The following is a 22,563-nucleotide window of genomic DNA, read 5'->3' as shown; positions in this document are numbered from 1 at the left end:
CTACAAAGTTGAAAGAGATGAGGAATGGATAAAATTAGTTGTAAGAATTCAACTACTGACATCAAAAGTAATTTTGCACTTTTTCTATATCTGCCTCTTACCCTCTTTCTACAGTCAGTGGGAAATGATTAGTAATCATAATCATTTTGGACAATAAATTATTATTAAGAGGGGGAATAATATTGACAAAAAAACTTAGCTAGAGCAATGAATTCTAAAATTCAACTGTTGATCTTGAATTGCCACAATGAAAAACAATTCAAGGGCTCTGACAATCTTATGTCAACAGATGTAAATTTTTTTCAAAACATCTGATATTTATTTCTTCGCAATTATTTTATACAGGAGGTGATAAAAAATTGTGTTTCTCTTAAGAAGAAATCATTATCAGTAACTGTATGTTGTACATTATGATGTATAAATTTACTGATTACAAGACAGTGTCATGTACAACAGTTACTATGCTTAAAACATGTTTCTTAAATACATGCTGGTTAATTCAACTAAAAGAAGCTGGGTTCAAATGAATTCTGAAATAGCTTAATATTAAGTGCCAATACATGTATTTGCTTTATGGTGTGAGCTGGCTTTGGTGAATGAAATCTCATAATTTCCAATAAAAGCTAATCTACATCCACACAGTTGTTCATCTGTTTTAGCATTACTTTCATATCTTACAATAGCTAAATCACCACATTTATAATTGAGAAATAGGTTTCATACTTGATGGTTTTGCATAGAAAGCAATAGAACAGAATGACATGGCATAACCTGGGTCAGATCCAGGATTTCACACACTTCTCTTGGAAAATCTTTATATGTAAATTACTGCAAAATGTGATTTGAGCATTTTGACATCAATTTGCAGCTATAAAACCATTTTTTTTTTCAGTAAAGTAGGAATTTTATTTAATTTATTACATCTCTCAGTTAGTACACGCACTACGATTGGTCAATTTAGTGGGCTGTATTCTCCTGTACGGCCCACTAAAATTTAAAGTAGAACTACTGCAACAAATCAGAGCACTTTTGTAGTGTTTTAAAGTATATATAAAATGTCTGCCTAGCAGAGTTGTATGAATACAAAACAAGCTAAACTTAAAAGTCACTTTTAACAGCTTCTCCGCTCCAGTTGGTATAATAAGCATGATAACAACAACATGATTTTAAAAGCATTCGTCTGCCATGCAATGAATTGTGTATGGTAAGTATGTACTAAGTAACAAAATACGTACAAGCAACTAAAGAAAGAACTATTATTCTGTCAAACCACAAACAGGCTGTTGCAAAAGTTAGACCTTTCAAGGCTATCGTCATGAGATAACATGTAGATTAAAATTAAATTCCAAAAAAAGTTCATGTATAAAACGACTGCCACTCTAACGCAACTTTTGTTTCTTTGTTTCTGCCTCATAATTTCTTGTGCAATCTAGCATTATTTTTCCTGTGGCTACCATACAGAGCAGGGGAACAACTATCCAGATACCATTTGGAAGAATGTAAAAGTAAACTGTTCTCTTCCAGTCTTCAAGGTTCACATGGGTATGACAACCACACAGCCCACTTGAGATAAGGATGAATAACACTGTCTTGGAAAAGGTCATTGTAGATACCATGAAGGCTAGCAGCACTGACTGTCCAGTTTTTCCAATGATATACTGAAAATTAAAAATTATGTTAAATAAAGAAAAGATTATAAAGTACAACTTCTTGATATCATTTTTACTCACTTTATCTTGAATGCAATTTAAAACTAATCGATTAAAATTATTGCCATACTTTTTTTTTGGGGGGGGGGGGGGTTGGATAATGAGTTGCTTGTTAAAGCATCTGACAAGAAAGATTAGCAGTATTGTCAATCGGTGTTTTGATGCATCATTCTCAAGATTGAGGTTGTTAAATGCTTATATCAAAGTTGCTATTACATATTGTAAGGGTAGTTTGAAATGGATTGCATTCCATCACTCAACATGCAGTCTGACTTGTTCTGTGCAAAGTTATTCTCTGACTGATGATTAACTAGTAAATTTACATACTTCACACATACTGGAATGCAATCCATTTCAAACTACAGTCGAACCTCCCGTAAGCGACCACCCAAAATGTCAAGCCTAGATGGTCGCTTACAAGAGCTTAGACCATATTGGGGCAAATTTTTCCTCATTAGCATATAATCTGCAGAGACTTACCCCATGTTTTCAATGTTTTATTCATATGAAAAGTAAATTTCAAGAACAAATATGGTACTTCCCATTGAGAAAATTCTGTCTATTGTACTATCCAGGAATGCAGTAATATTACAACACCTTATTATCCAATTTCCATTCTAGTACCTGCCAAGTGGTTGCTTACGGGAGGTTAAAAACAAAAGAAAATTTCACACTTTTAGCTCTGAAAGTGGTTGCCATCGCTTACAAGAGGTGGTCGCTTACAAGAGGTTCTAAATATAGTGATCATTTTGATTTGGAAACTTTTGGTGTTTTGGAAAACTACTCGCTGAGGAGAGGTGGTCATTTATGAGAGGTGATGGCAACTGGAGGTTCAACTCTACTCTTAAATAACATCTTTGACATTAGCATTAATGACCTCAGTCTTGAAAATGATGCTTGATGTGTCCAAATGTCAATTGACAATACTTCTCACCTTTCTTGTCAAACAATTTTTCTTACATATTTTAAATTATGTACAGCACATGTGTAAAAGTGAAAAGGTCAAGTTCATAAAAAAGAGAGCTCTTCTACATGGTAAAATAAAAACTATTTCAATGTTGCTAAAACACAATCAGGGTGGCAAAGTAGGGGTCACTTGGGTCAAAACAATCAACCTTAAAATATCTGTTTTTCACACATGGCTTGCAAGTACAACGTCATCTCTTCATTTATTAATTCTCTTACGTATCTTGGGGCATTGGCATCTGGTTTCAGAGATACACCCAGTCAATTTCTGAGGGCATGGACACTAAAAATCTAGAAAATGAATGAGCAAACCATAATATTTTTTCAACCAACTTTATGTCTTTGCCCTGCTGACTCCATTCCTTGTGCACAAACTTGCATTAAAAAAAGTTTTGCCTTGCAAAAGAGGGCAAGACCAAGCTTGGTAACCAGGCAAAAAATGGAGGCTGATTGGTATCTCTAGTTATTAAGATACCAGTAAGGTATCCAGTGACTGAAATTGTAGAATCTTAATGACAATGTCGCAATAAGATATTTTAAAACTTTTTTAAGATAAAAAATGCCAGTTTGTGTCATAAATTGCACTTAAAGGTAAAGGGGGTATGGACACTACAAGGAGGTACACCCATACAGATACTACATTTTGGTATTGTGGCCATTTTTTGCACCAAATAAAAACTAAAAATCCCTATAAATACCATATTTGCATATTACCCAACCACAAAAAAAAAACAACAACAACAACAAAAAAAACACGTAGAGGTATTTTACATTGAGTCAAGTGGTTCCTTTAAATCTAAATGGTGGTATGGACACTACAGGATTTTAGCGAGCATTTAAGTCTCAACTTTGAAGTGCTGTAGACTTTTTTCTTTACATGCATGTAACCAAAACATTAAATACAAAGAATACAAATGTGTTGCAGTTTTTGATCAACATCTTTAGGTGTAGTTTCTGAACTTTGACTTGACCCCTCAACGCGTTGTTTGATCAATGTGTTTAGATGATTAGATGGTAACAAGATAGCCGAGTTGAGGAAATAATGTGAGAGTAGAGGGCCAACGTCTTAAGGTGTAACTTCTGAACTTCAACTCGACCCCTCTATGTGGTTTGATCAACGTGTTTAGATAGCAACGTAAAATATAAAGCAGATCCATGAAAAGCAGATCCATCCAGATTCCTGGACACCTTTTATGATAAAAGTCAGAAAAGTCAAATGAAACAAGTCTATCGCAGATTTTTTAGCCCATAATGTAGACCCTGTAAAGTTTGCCACCCTGATTGTGTTTTAGCCATACTAGGTACATTTTTTTTCTTTTCATTATTTGAGCTACAGAGTGGGATACTACATACATTTGCAAAAACTAAGTCAACTCTGTTTAATTATTAATTTTGTCTCATAAGGAGGAATCCTCCATCAATTCAGCAAATAGCCTTTGAATGCAGACTTATTTCTGGCTGTTGCTGGTCTCCACCAAAATTTTCGGCAAAGAAACATAACAGCCAGAAATACATCTGAGTTCGCAGGCTTTTCAGCGAGATGTTTGAAAAATATTATTTAATTTGCTCAGCATATAGCTGAACAACTCATTTTACCTATAATGTACCACATGCCTTTGGTCTGTTTTTTATGCTTCTATAGTACAACCTCAAGCTGTAATGACAACTATCTATTTTTCTTCTTTTTTTTCTTTGCCCCTTGTCGTTACTGTATTTGTTAGTAGTGTAAGTCGTTTAGATGTTGTAATTTAAATAGTGTAAATAATTAGTCAGAGCAATATAATGTAAATAGAAATAAGTAAGCATTGTTACATAAGTAAGCATTGCTTTCCCTTGTGTTATTGCAAATAAAAAAAAAATTTAATGAAAAAAAGGTAGCTGAACAATGAAACTTAACATTTGAAAGTATAAAGTCTAGTACACCTGAATTCAAAATGTTGCTCTGACTAACTCACCATCATTAAAGTGATGATGTTTAGGAGCACCTCTACCAGGTTCATCCTATAAAGAACCACAAAAAAACCTCAAAAAAAGATATTTTTCATAACAAAGCTAGCAAAGTTACACTGTCGAACTCTGGTAATTCAAGTCCACTTTTATTGTGTTAATTTGTTAAATGCTTTTATTTACTCATTTAAATTGTGAAGTGCTAATGAACTACAGTCAACTCTCCACTAACGGATACTCTCGTAAGCGGACAGCTCTATAAAACAGACAGTGTTTTCAATTCCCCTTTTTGGCTCCCAGTCAAACTCTACATCTGTATTCACACATTCCCATAAGCAGACACTCTCTCGAAAGTGGACGCCAACACTTTGGAAAATGAAAATTTGGATTTTTCTCTTGTTTTCACTCACTCATAAGCGGACACCCCATGTATAATAAATGACACTTGGTTCAATTAAATTTGTCTTTAATTTGCAATTAATCAACGAAAATACTGTATGACCTTTGTCCACGAGAACTGTCCGTTTGTTTGACAAATCAAGAGTCTGACAAGTAACAAGTAATTAATACCTGCTAATGTAACTCTCCCATAAGCTGATAACCGCCACATTTTTCTTCGGTGTCTGCTTATGGGAATAATTCTTGTAAGCAGACAGCTCTTCTAATGGACACTTTTTCCAATTCCTGAGAGTGTCCACGTACGAGAGAGTTGACTGTATACGGAATTAGAACTATATAAATATCACTTATTATTATTATTATTATTATTATTATTATTATTAACATGCAAATTATTTAATGATCTATGCTCATGGCATGAGCAAAGTTAACTTCACTTCACTAGATAAATTTAGTTCCATTTGCAATGTATAACAAAAATTGATTCATGCTTTTTGATGTGGATTGTCAAGTTATGATGCATTTGGGAAGTTTAGAGAGCGCACTCACAAAGCGAAGAAGCTTTTTTGTGTTCTCCATATTTCCTGCATGCAACATGACTCGACGATGCACACTAAAGCATAAATCAATAGACATATACAGTGGAACCCCATTAATACGGTCACCAGCGGGCCACCAAAAACTGGCCGTATTAATGGGGTAGTCATATTAAAGGGTTTATTTAAATATTAATATGACTGACTGAGCTTTAAGGTTGGCAAACATGAGGGGACTAGTCTCTGTGACTAGTGCCTGCAACTAGTCCCCTGAAGAGTTTACACGAAGGGACCGGTCGCAGGGACTTGTACCACTAACAGTTCACACGAAGCGTTTTGAGGAACAAGTCGCAGGGGCTTGTCCCACGAACTGTTCACACGAAGTGTTTTGTGAAACAAGTCACTGGGACTTGTCCCAAAAATCCAAACCAGTTTGAATTTGCGGGACTAGTTGCAGGGACCAAATTTGAGTCCCTGCGACTAGATTTTGTGGGAAAAATGGCTAGTTCACAGGATGGGACTTGTCCTCGCGACATTTTGCAGGGACTAGTCGCAGGAACTATTCCCCTCATGTGTGCTGACCTTTAGTTCAGGCCAGAATAAAGTGGTTGTAATAACGAGGTGGCTGTAATAACGAGGTGGCCGTATCAACAGGGTGGTCATAAGGCGGGGTTCCACTGTATGCTTGTTAATTTGCATTGAAAAGCACAACATTTGACAACAATTTCATGTTATCATCAAGACAAATGTACAGCAAGCAATCATGTTGACATCATTATTGTAGGGAATTTGGCCTTCCTTTGACTTACCAGCTTTGTCCAATCACAAATGCGTCTTTAAGATCTTTGTATCCTGTGTCAACTTGGATGTAAATGTTGTCTGACGTAAAAATGAAAACATGTGCAAGATAAGCTTTCATCTGCCAACAAATCATTATAGATAAAATGAACAGTAGAGGAAATACCGTTGCTCGCAACTACCTGTCCACACGCATGACAAAAACATGTTCTGCCAGCCAATCAAAATTCAAAGTTTTGACAATCAAACTTCAAAGTTTACCTGCCCACTTGGGAATGTTTTGGTGCCATTCTGCAAGATCTTGAAGGGAAGCAAAGTCGGCAACATGTACAGGCATTTTGTCTTTTGCAGTTTTGAAAATCAGAATGAATTATAAGAAATCAACAGAGGAATTTCTGTTCGATATTGACTGTGATCCTTTACAATATACAGGGAAATTAAGGAAGAAAGGGTTCACCCATTGTCTGTGCAGTATCTAGCAGAAAAAGATCTTCATTTTCTCCCTGAAGGTCACAAAAGACTAGTCCTGAACACAATTGCTCAAGATGTGAAGTTTATATGAAATAATTCATATATGAACTGCCGTTGTAGATGAAAGTGAAGAATGATCATCGCAGTTAATTTTCCAATTTAAGCAATTGGAAAGAAGAAGCCTGAAAAAAATCAGGGCTTCAACGGGATTCGAACCCGTGACCTCCGCGATACCGGTGCGATGCTCTACCAACTGAGCTATGAAGCCACACATTGGGAGCGAGGTCAATTAGTTGAGTTCATATCTTCCCGTGAGTGAAATGATGTGAAGTTTATATGAAATAATTCATAATTCATAAAAGAAATAATTCTGTTGAAGCCCTGATTTTTTTCAGGCTTCTTCTTTCCAATTGCTTAAATTGGAAAATTAACTGCGATGATCATTCTTCACTTTCATCTACAACCGCAGTTCATATATGAATTATTTCATATAAACTTCACATCACTTCACTCCTCACGGGAAGATATGAACTCAACTAATTGACCTCGCTCCCAATGTGTGGCTTCATAGCTCAGTTGGTAGAGCATCGCACCGGTATCGCGGAGGTCACGGGTTCGAATCCCGTTGAAGCCCTGATTTTTTTCAGGCTTCTTCTTTCCAATTGCTTAAATTGGAAAATTAACTGCGATGATCATTCTTCACTTTCACAATTGCTCAACTAAGAGAGACTGTCCTGGTGTGGTTCAAAGGTTTTGGAGCTGTACTCCAGGACTCTCTGAATTGTTCAACAACTTTCGACACTGTCTTCGCATCTACGTGCAGCCCTCTTTCCTCCCTATACGAATAAAGTTGTGTGGGTTCTATCACTTGGTTTCGTAAATCACTTGACAGTGGTACACCTTGCTGGAAATTCCTACTTCATGTCTTGCCAAGTGGCAAATAAATCAGCTACGATCATTTGCACAGTTGGCGTTAAAACGTTCCCAAGTGGGCAAGTAAACTCTAAAGTTTGATTGTCCAAACTCTGAATTTTGATTGGTAGGCAGAACATATTTTTGTCACGTGTGTGGACAGGTAGTTGCAAGCGATGGTAATGAGATTTTCAATGCCATCTTCACGGGTAGGCAAAGCAGTCAGAGTTTACAGTGTTTGTATAAGTATCCGAAGGCAAATAACTTTTTCAAAAATTGAACTTTACATGTTAAAATACTTGGTATAAGATTGTATTCACCAAGTTTGAAGGATCTAGCTTGCCTAGAAGACGCTCAATTAATTTTTCTAATTTTCCATACATTTGTCTGTAAATTTGGCTGGGTAGACGCGGTTCGCGAGAAAAAATATAGCCAAACGTATGGGAAATTAAAATTAACTGAGCGTCTCCTAGCCCAGCTACGTCCTTCAAATTCGGTGAATACAATCTGCTACCTAGTATGGTATAGTTGCGATTCATGAGTCGTGCAAAATCAAGTTGTTTGCCATATAATTTCTGATCTCTTTGCCTACCTGGCAACAAGATGGCGTCGAAAACCGTCATTACAGGCCTATTGCTTACATGGTTGGAAAAGGTAGTTCCATTTTCCTCCGGGCAGTGTATGAGGTCGCAAAAGCACAAACAAAGCGTCGATGATGCAAACGACGCTGGAAATACCGAGCCAAAGAACAACCAAAAATGGAAGAGTTCGCGTCGTTATTTTGGATTGTGTTCCACTTTGAGGAGCCCCCTGATCAGAAGATGAGGGGGCAAAATCTATCCTTTTGGGGGGAGGCTCACTTCTTTTATGTTCATTCTGCAACCGCTTTAACTTTCGAAGAAGAGGGCTCCTCGTCGTATTAGTTACAGGGCCGACGTCTTCACCAAAAGCCTTGAGTTGGCGGCGTAATTCAGTGTCCGAAATTTCAACAGCTGCCATTTTGTTGGCATCAGGCCAGGTTACATTGCAAAGAAGGAAAAACATAAGCACGCAAAGCGTGCAAGAGTTAGATAAATGTTAAATGTTGAATGTTGATAGTGGTCGATGCACTACAACAAGCTACAACAAGCTACTTTTCAGGCATGCCAATGAACATAACAGGCTCAAAAATCCCAACTGGCGGAAGGCAGACCAGTTGGCTATTTACAAGCGTGATCGAGGAGTTGAACTGAGGTCTCAAGAAACAACTCCAGCTTAGTGGTCAGAGCGAGACTTGAAACCGCGACCTCCGGATTTCAAGTCCGGCGCCTATAGCCACTTGGCCACGCTGCCCCCTCGGAGGCAGCGTCAAATGGGTGTTGGTTTTTGAATTAATAGTACACTTCCCTGAGCAAATGCAATAATTTTCCTCTTTTGGGAAAAATACATTTTAGTAACAGAACTAGTATATATTTTAAAGTCACAGCACCAAGAGAACAGCATTCAGGAAAATTTGTTACACCAGGTAACAAAACAAATATCGTTATCTTAAAATAATATTTAGAAACCAATAAGTTGGCTACACTTTTTACTAACTTCTCCAAAAATTCCTTACCAAGATCTTTCGCCCCTAAAAGTCACAAAAATCCTATAACCTCCTAAAAGACCCCAGCTAGATCACCAATTTCAAACTCGAAAAGGGTATCACACCTCCCTGGCACTATTATACCTCAGTCCCGAGGGGGTGTACTCCCTTATATGAGCTATATAGGTATGTGCAGCCCTAAAGGGTATGGTTTTTCAGCCGATTTTAGCCTATTTTGGCCATTTTGGGATAAATAGGGTATGGCTTTTGCACTCTAGCCTTGATATGGGTATGTTTTTAAGAAGAAGCCACTTTTTCATCGTTATCGAAAAAAAAAAAAATAACAAAAGCGCTTCACAAATTATATTTATGGTAATTGAACACTGGTCTGAACTAGGGAACTTATTATAGCGCAGGTCTGAAACAGGGTTTTGATTTAGCAATATGTTGATGCGTGTACTGAGAAGCCATATCCAAGTTTAACCACCACTTTGAATTCTATTATCATGCTAAAATGAAAAAGAATTATAAATTTCCTCCAGTTATCCTTAGAAGAGAAGAAAGCACAAGCACATTTTAAAAGGAAACATATTGACAAAACATGATTTCCATGGAAACACTGACCAAACCCTATGAGGAAGAAACTTGTCAACTCATGTTGGAGAAATGAAAAGAAATGAAGTGATATTATTTCTTGAAAACGAAATAACATACTTTTGAAGTCTGTGCATACTACAGTTTACCTAATAAGAAACTGTTGAAGGTTGTTGAACTGCTCACCTTTAACTGTTAGAAGTTGATCACATGGGGGAAGATTTCTCAGAAGCGGTCATAAGATGTTGCTGTTTCAGTGGATGAAAAATTGCAGTTGACTCTTGAGCTGATCATTTAATTAGCATCAGCATTTTTAAGAACTTCTCAAGTCTGCAAAATAAATAAACAAAATGTGATGGCAGCTTTCTCACCCTCTGAAATCCTTCACTCCAATTTTTTAAGACCATTGCAAATGTTTTATTAATTACTTATATCATACATTTTGCCATATTTTTCACTTAACTGTAATCAATTTGTACCCATCGTTGAAAAGCAAAATTTTCAGAAACCAGGAATGAAATTACAAACAGGTTATCTTTCCATTGTAAGATCTGAGAATATCAACGACCCAAAGTAAATGTTTTATTTAGTAGACTTCCTAGCTACTAAAAAGATAAATGTAAATAACCTGCAGTGTAACGAGTTCAAGAAAATAACATCTTAATTTTCAACGGAATCGCAAAGATATCTTTCCCGTGAAAATTTCATATTTATTTCTGTAAGATGTGTCTTAGGTGTGAACAAACATTTACCGCAGTAGCTTCTTCAAATTACTACAAATTTCTCTACATATCCTCAACTTTCGAATCCACCTTGAAAGTTATTTGCGAACCCTCTTTTAATCATTTCTGGTAAAATGACTCAAGAATATATGTAAAGTTTAATAAATAAGATTCTATAATGGGGGTAAATCAATGACCAATTCACACTTATCTTTTTACCGTGAAGTCCTCTAAACAATCATTCACTTTGGGCCGTTAATTATCCCACTAATTCGTCCTATATAAACTTAGGTATAGATAACACAAGATCTCAATAAACTTAAACGACACTTTTGTTTTACTATCAAAAGCAAATAAGAATTTTGCGGATCATTTTAAAGGGCACCGACTCAATTTACAAACATAACAATAAAAAGCTTGATAAATTGTGTTTCTAAATTATTTGATATTTAAAAGTGAAACAAAATACTAAGACTTTATTTTAAAATCATTTTAAAAAAGCCTGAACACAAAAAAGTTACTTTTAAATTCAAGATAGGAAATCACAACCGTAAATCGAAACTGAAAGATGTATCATTCCTAAAACTCCTGAAAGCTTCAGGTTTTGTGACCACTGCACACACAATTCAATTGAAAATGAATACAATGACCTATATTAAGAAATTCCCTTATTGAGAAAATTAGTGAATAAAATGGACCATTTATGAAGTTTGATAAAATTTATGATGAAAAGATATCACCTCTTAAGTCACGCTTCTTCATTCAGACGTTTTCTTATACAAATCATCTTGTAAGAGCTTCACAACTTTTCTCAGCCGTAGAAATATTGAGTTTTCTTTGTCACTATACTTCAAGCAACAATATATAGTTTAATATATATAGTTGTATAGTTTTCATGTATCATTGTCTGCGTGACTGTTCAGCCTATAAGAGACTCGACCCTGGTTTTACCATATGGAATTTGTTTCACTTCCTGTTTTACCCTATAAACAACTGCAAGACGACACGGAATCTGCAGATTATGCCACAAAACCGTTTTTACAACCTGTAAGTCATTTGTTTTCTCATCAACTTTCTCAGAAACGTTTGGTTTTTTATTATTGATCGATATGTTATACGCATTAGGAAATAACAATTTAGTTCTGAAAGGAAATTTGCAAGACAATAACTATTCGACAGTTTCAGGGTGATCCCAAAGATTAGATAGCGAACGGAGTGGTAGTTAAGGTACCTCCCATGCTCAAAATACTAATTCTCATTTCTGGTTTCTCATATTCTTTTAATATTAATTCTAATAATTTGGCTCTTCAACAATACAATTACTCTAGGTAATGATTTTCTTTTTGCATCATTCTTGCACTGAAACCGTTCAGTGGTTTCTAACAAGACTAGAAATAATGCACTTATCTGAATTTGATGTTTCCAATAGCCAACTTGCTCCAGAATCCAAGAGTACTATGTAATCGTAGATGGTCGCACTTTTTTCCAACACTGATCTGTTTCCAGCCTCGAAAAAAGACAGAAATATCAATAAGTAACTCTTTTTTACCCTCACTCAGTCAACTGACAAACTCGCGGTCGTGTTCAGCATATGAGCTTGCACCGGAATTTAACGCGCATGGTTTCATACATTTTCAGAGAACAGTAGTGATTTGTTGTGGTTTCACATTTGTTTAAGAAATCTTGTATCGTCTTAAAGAAAGATTATTTTACGGTTCTTTTATTTCATGTTACGCTGTTTGCAATAATTAGCTCTTATTAACTGAGCAGGAGGTCTGTATGAGAGAATCTTGACCGACTCGTGAGTACAGACCTAACGCAGTGAGGTCTGTTTACACGACCGAAGTCAAGATTCTCCCATACAGACCGACTAAGATGTTTATTGTTTGGCAAACAAGAAACATTTGATTTGTTTAATGTAACTGCTTTGTACCAGCTGAACTTCAATCTGTCAAAGTTTGCTCGTCCTGTTTACTTTTGTTTCCTCATCAGGCTTTTTGGCACTTCTACTATTAATTTTTTTGAAGAAAATAGTCAATATTTTTGTACTTTATTTTGCAACTTTTTCACCGCAAAATGTAGCTGGTCTAGATGGGAAAATCTAGACTGCGGTCAATATCGATTTAAGCCAATCAAATTCGTGAATTCTGTAGTTCCCAGTCCTTGTGAGACACAGCCATATAATAATTGTCTCTTATTAACCGAGCAGGAGGTCTGTATGGGAGAATCTTGACCGAGGTCGTGAGTACAGACCGAACGCAGTGAGGTCTGTACACACCACCGAGGTCAAGATTCTCCCATACAGACCGACTAAGCGCGGTTAAGATGTTTATTATACGGCAAACAAGAACAATTTAATTCGTTTAATGTAACTGGTTCGTACAAGCTGACATTTTGCTTGCGAACGGCGATGAGCTGAAATTAATTCTGCGAATGTTTGCTTGTCCTCTGTACTTTTTTTCTCATCAGGCTTTTTGGCACTTCCATAAATAAAATTTTTTAAAAGAAAGTAGCCAATGTTTTTATATTTTAGTACGCGTTGGCAACTTTTTCACCGCAAAATATTTCCGGTCTAGATGCCGGTCTAGATGGGAAAATGTAGACCACTTTCAATATCGATTTCAGCCAGTCAAATTCGTGAATTCTGTAGTTCCCAGTCCTTGTGAGACAGAGCCATATAATAAATGTTCTTCAGATGAAACTTGATAACGCAATAATTTTGAACAATCTTGAGCTGTTATAAAGGGTTAAATTGTAGAAGTCGGAGGACGGATTTACCTTGGATGAGATGTTTCCAATAGTCATCTGACACCAAGAAGAGCACTTCTGAACACTCCGATCCAAATTACCAAAATTGATGACTGTCTTCAGAAGCTCGCATGCTTTCTGCTTATACATTTCTCTTCATCCTGAAGAAAACCGATGAAAACGATTAATCTATTTATTTACCTTGGTTGACTTATGGTTATTTGATTGAACTCAGTTGAAATCTAATTATGGATCCTTGCAATGAGAATGCGTCTTGACGAATCAGAGAGGTCTCTGTCGTGCTAGCCAATCTGGTAACAATATGAATTTTAGTTTCGCTATCTTGTTTTCGTGCCAGGATAAGTTTGCAGTTCCGGTTTTATTGTCTCATGTGGAATGTCCAGTTGAGTGATCCAGGTCTATATAAGACCAATTGTTATATGGGTATCATGTTGTAATTTGATTTTCTTGCTATGGTTTCATCTAACTCGGTGCTTTTTCTTTCATTATTCACTCCAGTCACAGTTTAACTTGAGTAAACAGTCGCACGACAGCAAGGTAATCATTTCCTAAACATCCTGTCCCAGGCTTCTCCTTCGCGAGCTTACTAGTTTCTAAGCCTTAACGAAAACGAACACGTTCTTACAGTGATAAAGAAACGCCTTAGCTTGTCTTTAGTCAGAGAGTTTTCAAGAAAAGTTTACAAAGGTTTACAGAGATCGACGTCAAACTCTTTACGTTACAACAATTTTCTAACGAGAGAAACCGTTCTTTCACTTGTTGGCTCACTAATAACAGTAACTGAATAGGTTGCAAAACTTTTCCCGCCCTTAAAATTTTTCCAGTTTTTCGGCAATTTGATATTTATTAACATTATAAACAGCTCGTAAGTCAGTCTAAGGTCAAATTTATCATCATCTTTAAAACTTTTTAAGCGTCATTGATATACTAGCCAAATTAATCAGAAGTTCTCACTGAATGGCATTTTATCTCAGTTTCTAAAAAATCAAGAATTCCAGACCGTTTTCGGTCATCATTCATTTGTCACGAACTAACTGTCAACTCTCTGAAAAGGTCTTTAATCCCAAACTGAAACAAAGCACCACAAAATTTTGAACCCTGCAGAGAGTTCTCAGAACGTAAAATACAAACTCTTGAGAGGGCCACGCATTTTCTAGTCTCTATTACTGTTTAACTTCGGTACCTCGAACTCTTCACTGAAGTCACTTTCCATTCGATATAATTTTCCGTATTTTACTGTCGGTTTTCTTAAACCCCCGTATATATGAATACCCCTGGGGTAGACTTCATGTCAAGAAAAGACAAGATAATAGAAGCATATTCACTTATCTGAAATTCAGTTGAATTGTTTCCATGATCAGTTGGAAGCTATCCAGGATGCATACGTCCTCACGAGAGTTCATTACTTGTCGTACAACACTTCATTTGAATTGGTGATGAAAGCGTTAGTCGTGAGCGCATGGCAAAAGCTGATAACGCTCCAGTACAGTTCCTTTGGATTCACCTTTGCTGCTTCTGTTCGCGGTTTGTGGAAAAACAACAACAATACCACGGGTCAAGCAACAAATAAAAGCGATTAGACTATAACTAACTTAACATAGTTGTGAAGTATGATCACTAGCGTTGCTGAACCTCTTTTGCTCTTAATAATAAACTTCCTTCAACATGTGGAATGAAACTTATAAACGACTACCAGCAAGGTTGAGAGAACTGACTGGAATTTTCTTCAAATATGAATTAATGTTCTTTCTGTGTCAAAGTAATTGCTGCGAGGAGAGAGTTTTCCCTTTTCATCGTTTGGAAGAAAATGTAAATGGCGTGCTTGGAAAGGAACGGCGATAAAACGGATAAAGCTTTACTAACTCAGTATTTTATAATCAACTTTACTTATCATGATTCAGTCTTCGGTGTTACCTAGGAATAAATGTTCATTATGACCTCAAAACTTTCACAGCGTGAAGGCAATATCGAACCGCTAAAAGGCTAAAATTGAAAAGCTAGGGAAACTAAAGGAAAAGGTAACAACTAGTTCAAAAGGAATTCACTCATGAGAGAAAGAGAAAACATAAACTTGCCTGGAGACGGCACATCGACGAAGATGTCCTCGCTCTTGCTCCTGCAATGCAACGGCGACCGACGCTAAACTGGGTGTGTCATTTTACACCTCTTTATATACCAACATTAAAATTCATTCCACCTATGAGAAATATGCTTTGCACAAAAGTAATGCATCACACGTTGCGATTGTGTCCTTTAAATGTACAGTATATACTGTGAGAAACAAAAAAAAATTGTCAGAAAGCTCGCACCTGAAAAGAATTTGATTCGGGTTTATTGCCAAGAGGGAATAGTTTAAGTGTAAAGCTGTTTTATTATGCATGGGCGTCGGGAAGCGAAGATCTAGTCTTCATTACAAATATACACGCGTAACTGATCTCATTCAATAAAAAATTCGGATTCTTTTCGTAGTTAAGACTTAAAAGGAAACTGATAATAAAATAACGAATTTGAAAATCCAGGGATTTTGAAATATCATTTGAAAGTTCATAGTGTATGAAAGCAAAAAATAAATTGAACTTGAATGTTAAGCTAAAATGGAAACACTGCTTAAACTGAAAAATAAAATGAATTTCCTTTCGAAAAGTGAATTCTAAAATGGCTACAAAGTGCAATTTTTCTGCTTTACAGATAATTTGTCAAATTGTGAGTAGATCAAAAAAATTTTTGCACAGCGCCAAAAGACCTCGGCACGAGTTTTAGTGGTACAGTGTTTTGCAGGACATGTTCGCGCAAGAGATGATACCAAGACAAAGGTTAACTATCTGTTCTTTTTATTAATAATAATATGAAAGTTTTCATAGCACCATTTCCCAATGGTTCAATGGCGCTTACAAGAAATTAAATCTATAAGCAAATACCTACTATAAAAAATTAAGAAATGTCAAAAAGACAAAAATTTAAAAAGATATGTAATTAAAAACTTCAACTCAAAAATGCTTGTTTAAAGAGCCACGTTTTCAGTTTACTTTTGAGAATGTTCGTAGAAGACGAGTCTTAAATATCTTTTGGAAGTATGTTCCACACAGTTAGAGCCGACACGGCAAATGAATGGCCCCATAACCTTTTAAATTAAAACTTGGCTTGCAAAGAAGATTCTGAGTGGACGATCTAAGTGTTCTAGCTGGGTTGTGGGGCTTGAGCAGATCTACGATATATTAAAAAGCTTCACTACGAAGAGCGTTGAATTGCTAAGTGATCACTCACGAGAGCTTAGAAGCAAAGGAATAAACCAGTTGGATGGTGTACGTGCCAACCAAAGTGCAGGCCTAATTTGACTTGACACGGGTACACATCTACAGCTTTAGTCCCAAGGCCTGGAGATTTTTCAAGTTGGAAAAAGCAAACAGTCACTTTTCACGGTTAACTGTCATTTTCATTACATCCAAATTCAACCTGGATGCGAGGTAATTCGGGAAAGAAACTTCTAAAGAATTGGTTCATGCTTAGCGTGCTTATATCGAGTTATGGATGCATGCGGGAAGTTTGGAGAGCACGAAAGAAGCGTAAGAGTTGCTCGAGGCGATAGCCGAGAGCAACTCTAGCTTCTTGAGTGCTCTCCACACTTCCCAAGTGCATCCATAACTCGATATACGCCCAGCTAAAAGCACTGAACCAATTCTTTAACATACGCACGGCCGTGCGTACATAGAGATTTCGTTTATGATGGCTCAATAGGAATTAGATAGGACTAGCGCGCGCATGACTCAAAAGTGAGCCTGCTTACAGGCTACAAACTTTGTAACTTATGAATAATGCGTACTTTTATATCCACACATCGTCGTTACTGTAACGATGTCATGATGTCATAAGCCCTTCGGGCTTGTGCAGTAGAATCAGATGTATCCCGGATGTAGCTGTTGTTATATTAGTGTACATGCTTACCTATCTGCATCCACTCAACCTTCCTACTGTGCATTCCACCAAAATAACAAAATAGGCTCAATGTAAGACATATGATATAGAATATTCATCTTTAATTTTGTCCTGTATTTTTTGTAACAAGACTCATGTATAAAAGTTTCGCAAGCTTTCTCAAGGTTTACTGACAAATGTTGCACTAGATCACTCGCATTTTCTTTGAATAAGATACCATACATAAGCTGTAACAAGCAAACAGTGAATATAAAGCTTTCACTTCTTATAGACGACACAACATTTGCTAAACAATGAACACAAATGCTTGACAACAACACACAGAACAATGCTATATTGTCCAAATCTATTGTACAGCACATGATTCATTCCCCAATCATCCAGTCAATTGTAAGCCTGCTGATAGCTAAGACACATGTCAGGAAGAAGCTTGACGCTTATTGATGTGCCACCAACATTAATAAACACTGTAATGCTCAATAAACACTTAAATCATTTCATGGCAAAGAGCATGAATGAGTTGGCTCATAGAGCCCTTTGATTAATCAGGGTATGGATGTTTTCCGGAAGTACACCCATTAACAGTGAGGCTGTTGCTCCTGTCAATTCTGTGGTACAAAAAGAATAACAAGATTTATGGGCTGTCTCAGAAAAATTATTGTGTAGGACATCTTTAATTAAATGCATATAGCCTGTATGCCAAATTATTTGTTATAGAGAACTTTAAAAGTGCATTACTCTTACAAAACACTAATGAGATTTCAGTTTCTTTGCTTTTGGTTCACCATTCTCCATGCAATCTAAAATTATTTTTCCTGTGGCCATCACACAGAGGAAGGGAACAACTATCCAGATACCGTTTGGAATAATGAACGCAAAAATCAGTTTCTTCAAATCAATGTAGTTCACAAAGTGTGGTCCACCACACAAAGGAGAGCAGATAAGGAAATATAACACTGTCTTAGCTAATGTCATGGTAGAGACCATGAAGGCAAGCAGCACTGCCAGACCAGCTTTGCCTCTGGTATGCTAAAAACGTAATAAAAAACAATAAAATTAATATTTTAATAGTACAGCATAAGCTCAAGGTTGACAAAACAAGATGGCCATCATGATAAGATATGATAAATGTACCTTATATAATTGAAGGCTGTGTACCTCCAGATCGGATAATGGAAATTTAGTGGGAGTGGGGGGTCAGAAAAACCACAGTTTTTACAAGAAAGAATAGGGCTTTAGTGAAATTTTCCAAGGGGGGGGGGGGTGGGAGGGGTCAAACCATAAAAGAAACAACATCCATAGAGGCGGTGATCATGCGGATATTTTGTAAAACAACACAATGTGCTTATTGTTGGATATTTTGCAAGTCTCGTAGTCTTTCTAATACACAATAGTGTAGTCTGTAATTACGGTAAATTATTAAATCATTAATGATTATTATTCAAATAATAATTTAAATAGTGAAGTTTATACAAAATGTTTTATTATTTGTCACATAAAAACTTTAAGGGCCCATTAACTGATTTATGCGCGTGCTCGCACGCGTTGCTAAGGAGGTGAAATTTCACTTCCGGTTACTTACCTTAGCCTGAGCGCGGAAAATAAAAACAACTCAATAACTTCCAAATTCGCTTAAATTTACATGTTTTTCTTTGTGTTTCACAAAATGCAAAGTAAAAAAAGTACAAGCAGAGGCAAAATAAGAAAAAGACTGAAAAACAAGAGCAATAGAAAGAGAAAAACTAACTCCGTGTGGCTTTGTTTGATTTTACCGAAGTGCGCTGGTAGTGTAAATTGCGCACATGCGCTGATAGGGTAACTTCCAATATATATCGAGCGCACTTCCGGTTTCTTTAAATGCTAAAGGAAACGCGGTTTTTCATTAAATCCAGCCTTTTTCGATGGATTTTGATCAAAGCCAACGTTGGAAAGATGACTATGCATTCCTTTTTCAAAATCATGCTTTTTTCAGAAAATTACGAATTTTTTACTATTTTGAAATTTTCTCAAAATCTGACCTTTTAGAAATGAAACAAAATCTATGCATAGCGTAATGAGGATTTAAATTAAAATATTAAATCAATGAAAAAAATCCCGATAAAGTAATTTGCCTGGGAGCCTTTGCGTTTTTTCAGTATTAGTCACATGACCATGGGCGTGGCCTGATGACGTCATCACTAGTGTTACTAATCATGAAAAAGTTAAAACACATGAAATGACTCTGAACTAACTAGAAATGATGAGGTTATACGAGAATAAATTTTCCTTAGCAATGGCTTGAAAAGATCGGTTAATGGGCCCTTAATGTGTTATTCCAGAAAATATACATACCCCTCCTGCAGAGGGTTCTTAGTTTGACACCCCACCCACCACATCCCTCCAGAAATTCCAGTTTTGGCTCATTACTTCCTTACTTATTTCTTAATACTCTTTGTCCCCTGTGGGGCATAAGGCAACAACAATCCTTCTTCATTTATCGCTATTTCGTGCGATATGTAGTACCACACCCCAAGTGAGTTTTACCTCACTGAGCTCAGCCATAACAGTTTGATGCCAGGTGTTTTATGGCTGACCAGGTTTCCTTTTGCCAGGTGGTGTCCACTGCAGGGCAACCTCGAGGATACGAGCTGATCCATTCTTAGTAAGGCATGGCCCAGTCATCGGATGGTTTTGGCTCATACTTCCCTTTAAATGTTTTTGGCTTTTGACAGCCACCCTCCTCCCTTGGAATTTCCAATAACCGCTCCTTGGAGTGGATGTGGATACTTGCTGGAACCACAAATTATAAGGCAGACTAACAAAACTAATGATAATATAGCTGCACTGTTCTAACTGTGAAGTACTCACCATTAATAAAGTGATGATATTCAGGCAGATCTCCACCAGGTTCATCCTAAAAGAAATTATAACAAATTTAAACTAAATTTTCACAAAAAAAATCTTTGCTAAATCTCCTCTTGAAAATACACAAAATACGAATCAAAAAAGATAATGTGTTACTATCCAGACCACTGATGCTATATACAGCCAGTTTTGTACATTGACATGAATTACTGCCATTAATTTTGAACCTCTTTTGACTTGATGGTGGACATCAGTATTATCTTAACTTCACACTTCCCATACCTGTTTAATAGTCCTACTCTTTTTTCCTTCCCCTGTGACACTCATCTCTTGGTGCTCTCTCTATTCTAAAATATTTATCAGTGCTACAGAATTTGTCTTATTTCCCCACTTCCTGCCACATTTGGAATGCAACTTCCTGCTCTGCAGGCCCTGTTCCCCCACTACTTGATGTAAACTTACCATGTTTGTCCAATGCCAAATGCATCATTAGGATCTTTGTATATCGGGTCAACTTCTATGTAAAGGTTGTCTGAAAAAAATAGAAAGTAACAAATTTTGCTAAAAAGGAGTTGACTTGATGAAATACTAAGCTCCTAAACAAGTCATTTCATTAAAAGAAACAGCACAGGCAAGTGTAGGAGTCGTTCAATGTAAACTTACTCTGCCTGTTCCATCATATTATAATGGCAGCAGATCATGCTACAGTAGTTCTGTGTTTTTATCAAGTTAAAGAGGTGCGGCTTTTAGCATACATTTTATTACAGGGTGTTTTCTTATTTGTGTTACAAATGTGGTCGGTAATTAGTAAGGCGGACCTGAACTTCTCACTTCCAATTATACCTTTTACCTCCAGTTCTGCCCCTTCCTTGATGATTATCTGTTTATCAAACTCTTTGAGTTGTTTGTGTTGTATAGCAAAATATTGCACAATGCTGTAAAAGTTTTTCCCTATTTCTCCCTATTTCTACACTTTTGTGAATCTTACTTTGTACCCACTATTAGCCTTTTTTTTTGCCGTGAAACCCTTTTGTGGAGTGAGATTGAAGTATACTCAGTGAAACATGTATTTCTGAGAACCATGAAAACAGAGACTGAGTTGTGAAATTCAAAATTAAGTTTCGTGACTTCGTGACAAGACCCACTTCCTTCCCACCACCACCAACCCCCTTCAAGCACACCTGTATATAAAATAAATACCAAATGATAAAATTTTGTGGTTATTTAGCTGACAAGTGCGCTCTAATTGAACCATTTTGTAGTAGCATAGGAATGTTGTAAAAATATTATTTGAAATAATCTGCAGCCTAATCTATGCAGTGCAACTACCTGGAAAACCTGCAGTAAGTTGAATAATTAAGGTGGTGCGAGACAGATTCCAGTACTTTCCATTAGACTTAGATTTTGATGGGTCATTATAAACACTATATCGGTTGATGCCAAAATCATAGTATCAAAAAAACTACCCAATCGTTGGTGATGAACATGCTGCTGTCAATTTCGTGGCATAATTGGTTACCATAGGAACAATAGGACTCGCTAAAAACACCCTTAATTTTAGCGCTAAGCACTTATAACTCAAATATAAGCTCAGTGACCCCCATTTTTTATCATCGAATTGTAATAAGCATGATAAGATGCAACTTTTTGCAAAGTTCAAAAAACTATTGTGGAGTGGGTTCAGAGTCACCTTAAATTTTTGAAAATTTAAGGTGGCTCTGAACCCACTTCACAGAATTGGGGTCACCAAACTTGTTTTTGAGTTGTAAGCACTTAAAGCTAAAATTAAGGGTGTTTTTAGCAGGTCATATTGTTGCTATGGTAACCTGTTACATAAAGAGGATGACTGCAACTTGTTTTCCAATGATAAGGATTTTGTATGATATCATTATTGTAACCTCACTTGTTAAATGGTGATAGCATTCATCCTTCAAAGTATAGCTGTTAGAAAAGTGTTGGAAACTGTTGCCAGCCTCCTTAGTAGCAGATGTAATTTTTAACATTTTGTAATCTATCCTTTCTTTATTAGGATATAGGTTGAATACATGTATTTTTACTAAGTGGATTTTAATTTTATTTTTTAGGATTTGTGTATGTTATTGTAAGGCACATTTGATCATATATATAAATATATATGTTAATTCGCGCCATAGAAATATTAAATATTTTAAAGCTTATTATTATAAAGCTTATCTTGAATTGAGTCACGCAACCGAGACATTTAATTAAGTTATTTAAGGCTTACAAGGTTGGAAAACGTAGTTCCATTTTCCGCCAGGTAGTGTATGAGGTCGCAAAAGCACAAACAAAGAATCGATCGTGCATGTGGTACTCGTAATACCGAGCCAAACTGCAACCCAAAGCGGAAGAAATCGCACCGTCATCTTGAAACCTTCCCA

At 36.4% G+C, this 22,563-nt stretch overlaps 2 protein-coding genes across 4 annotated transcripts; both read right to left on the bottom strand.

Annotated features, from left to right (window-relative positions):
• Positions 1–1,147: 1,147 nt before the first annotated feature.
• LOC145496867 (uncharacterized) lies at positions 1,148–9,532 on the bottom strand. Of its 2 annotated transcripts, none has more exons than XM_081476631.1 (4): positions 8,380–9,532; positions 6,367–6,436; positions 4,631–4,676; positions 1,148–1,658 (listed from the first exon to the last, which is right to left on the bottom strand). In XM_081476631.1, the coding sequence occupies exons 1-4, from the start codon at positions 8,780–8,782 to the stop codon at positions 1,380–1,382; spliced, it is 798 nt and encodes a 265-aa protein (XP_081332757.1). In that variant the 5' UTR covers positions 8,783–9,532; the 3' UTR covers positions 1,148–1,379. The 2 variants fall into 2 exon arrangements, with proteins under 2 accessions (XP_081332757.1, XP_081332758.1); XM_081476632.1 differs by having other exon boundaries at positions 8,331–8,469.
• Positions 9,533–17,393: 7,861 nt separating this feature from the next.
• On the bottom strand, positions 17,394–22,555 carry LOC145497298 (uncharacterized). 2 transcript variants are annotated; one of them, XM_081477121.1, is made up of 4 exons: positions 22,410–22,555; positions 20,627–20,696; positions 20,168–20,213; positions 17,394–18,349 (listed from the first exon to the last, which is right to left on the bottom strand). In XM_081477121.1, exons 1-4 carry the CDS (start codon positions 22,546–22,548, stop codon positions 18,071–18,073), a joined length of 534 nt encoding a protein of 177 aa, XP_081333247.1. In that variant the 5' UTR covers positions 22,549–22,555; the 3' UTR covers positions 17,394–18,070. The 2 variants fall into 2 exon arrangements, with proteins under 2 accessions (XP_081333247.1, XP_081333246.1); XM_081477120.1 differs by lacking the exon at positions 17,394–18,349 and having other exon boundaries at positions 19,667–20,213.
• Positions 22,556–22,563: the final 8 nt, after the last annotated feature.

The sequence above is a fragment of the Orbicella franksi genome, chromosome 9, assembly GCF_964199315.1.
Source record: "Orbicella franksi chromosome 9, jaOrbFran1.1, whole genome shotgun sequence".
Taxonomy (NCBI): Eukaryota; Metazoa; Cnidaria; class Anthozoa; order Scleractinia; family Merulinidae; genus Orbicella; species Orbicella franksi.
The sequence above is the reverse complement of the archived record's forward strand: the minus strand, read 5'-3'. Positions and strand labels throughout refer to the sequence as shown.

Coding starts and splice junctions, on each gene's coding strand:
- LOC145496867 (XM_081476631.1), bottom strand. CDS start 8,782: ATGTTTTTCCTTCTTTGCAATGTAACCTGGCCTGATGCCAACAAAATG. Junction 6,437..8,379: donor GAACTACCTTTTCCAACCAT/GTAAGCAATAGG, acceptor TTTTTACGTCAG/ACAACATTTACATCCAAGTT. Junction 1,659..4,630: donor ACATCATCACTTTAATGATG/GTGAGTTAGTCA, acceptor TTTAATTTTCAG/TATATCATTGGAAAAACTGG.
- LOC145497298 (XM_081477120.1), bottom strand. CDS start 22,548: ATGACGGTGCGATTTCTTCCGCTTTGGGTTGCAGTTTGGCTCGGTATT. Junction 20,697..22,409: donor GAACTACGTTTTCCAACCTT/GTAAGCCTTAAA, acceptor TATTTTTTTCAG/ACAACCTTTACATAGAAGTT. Junction 20,214..20,626: donor TTTGGCATTGGACAAACATG/GTAAGTTTACAT, acceptor AATTTCTTTTAG/GATGAACCTGGTGGAGATCT.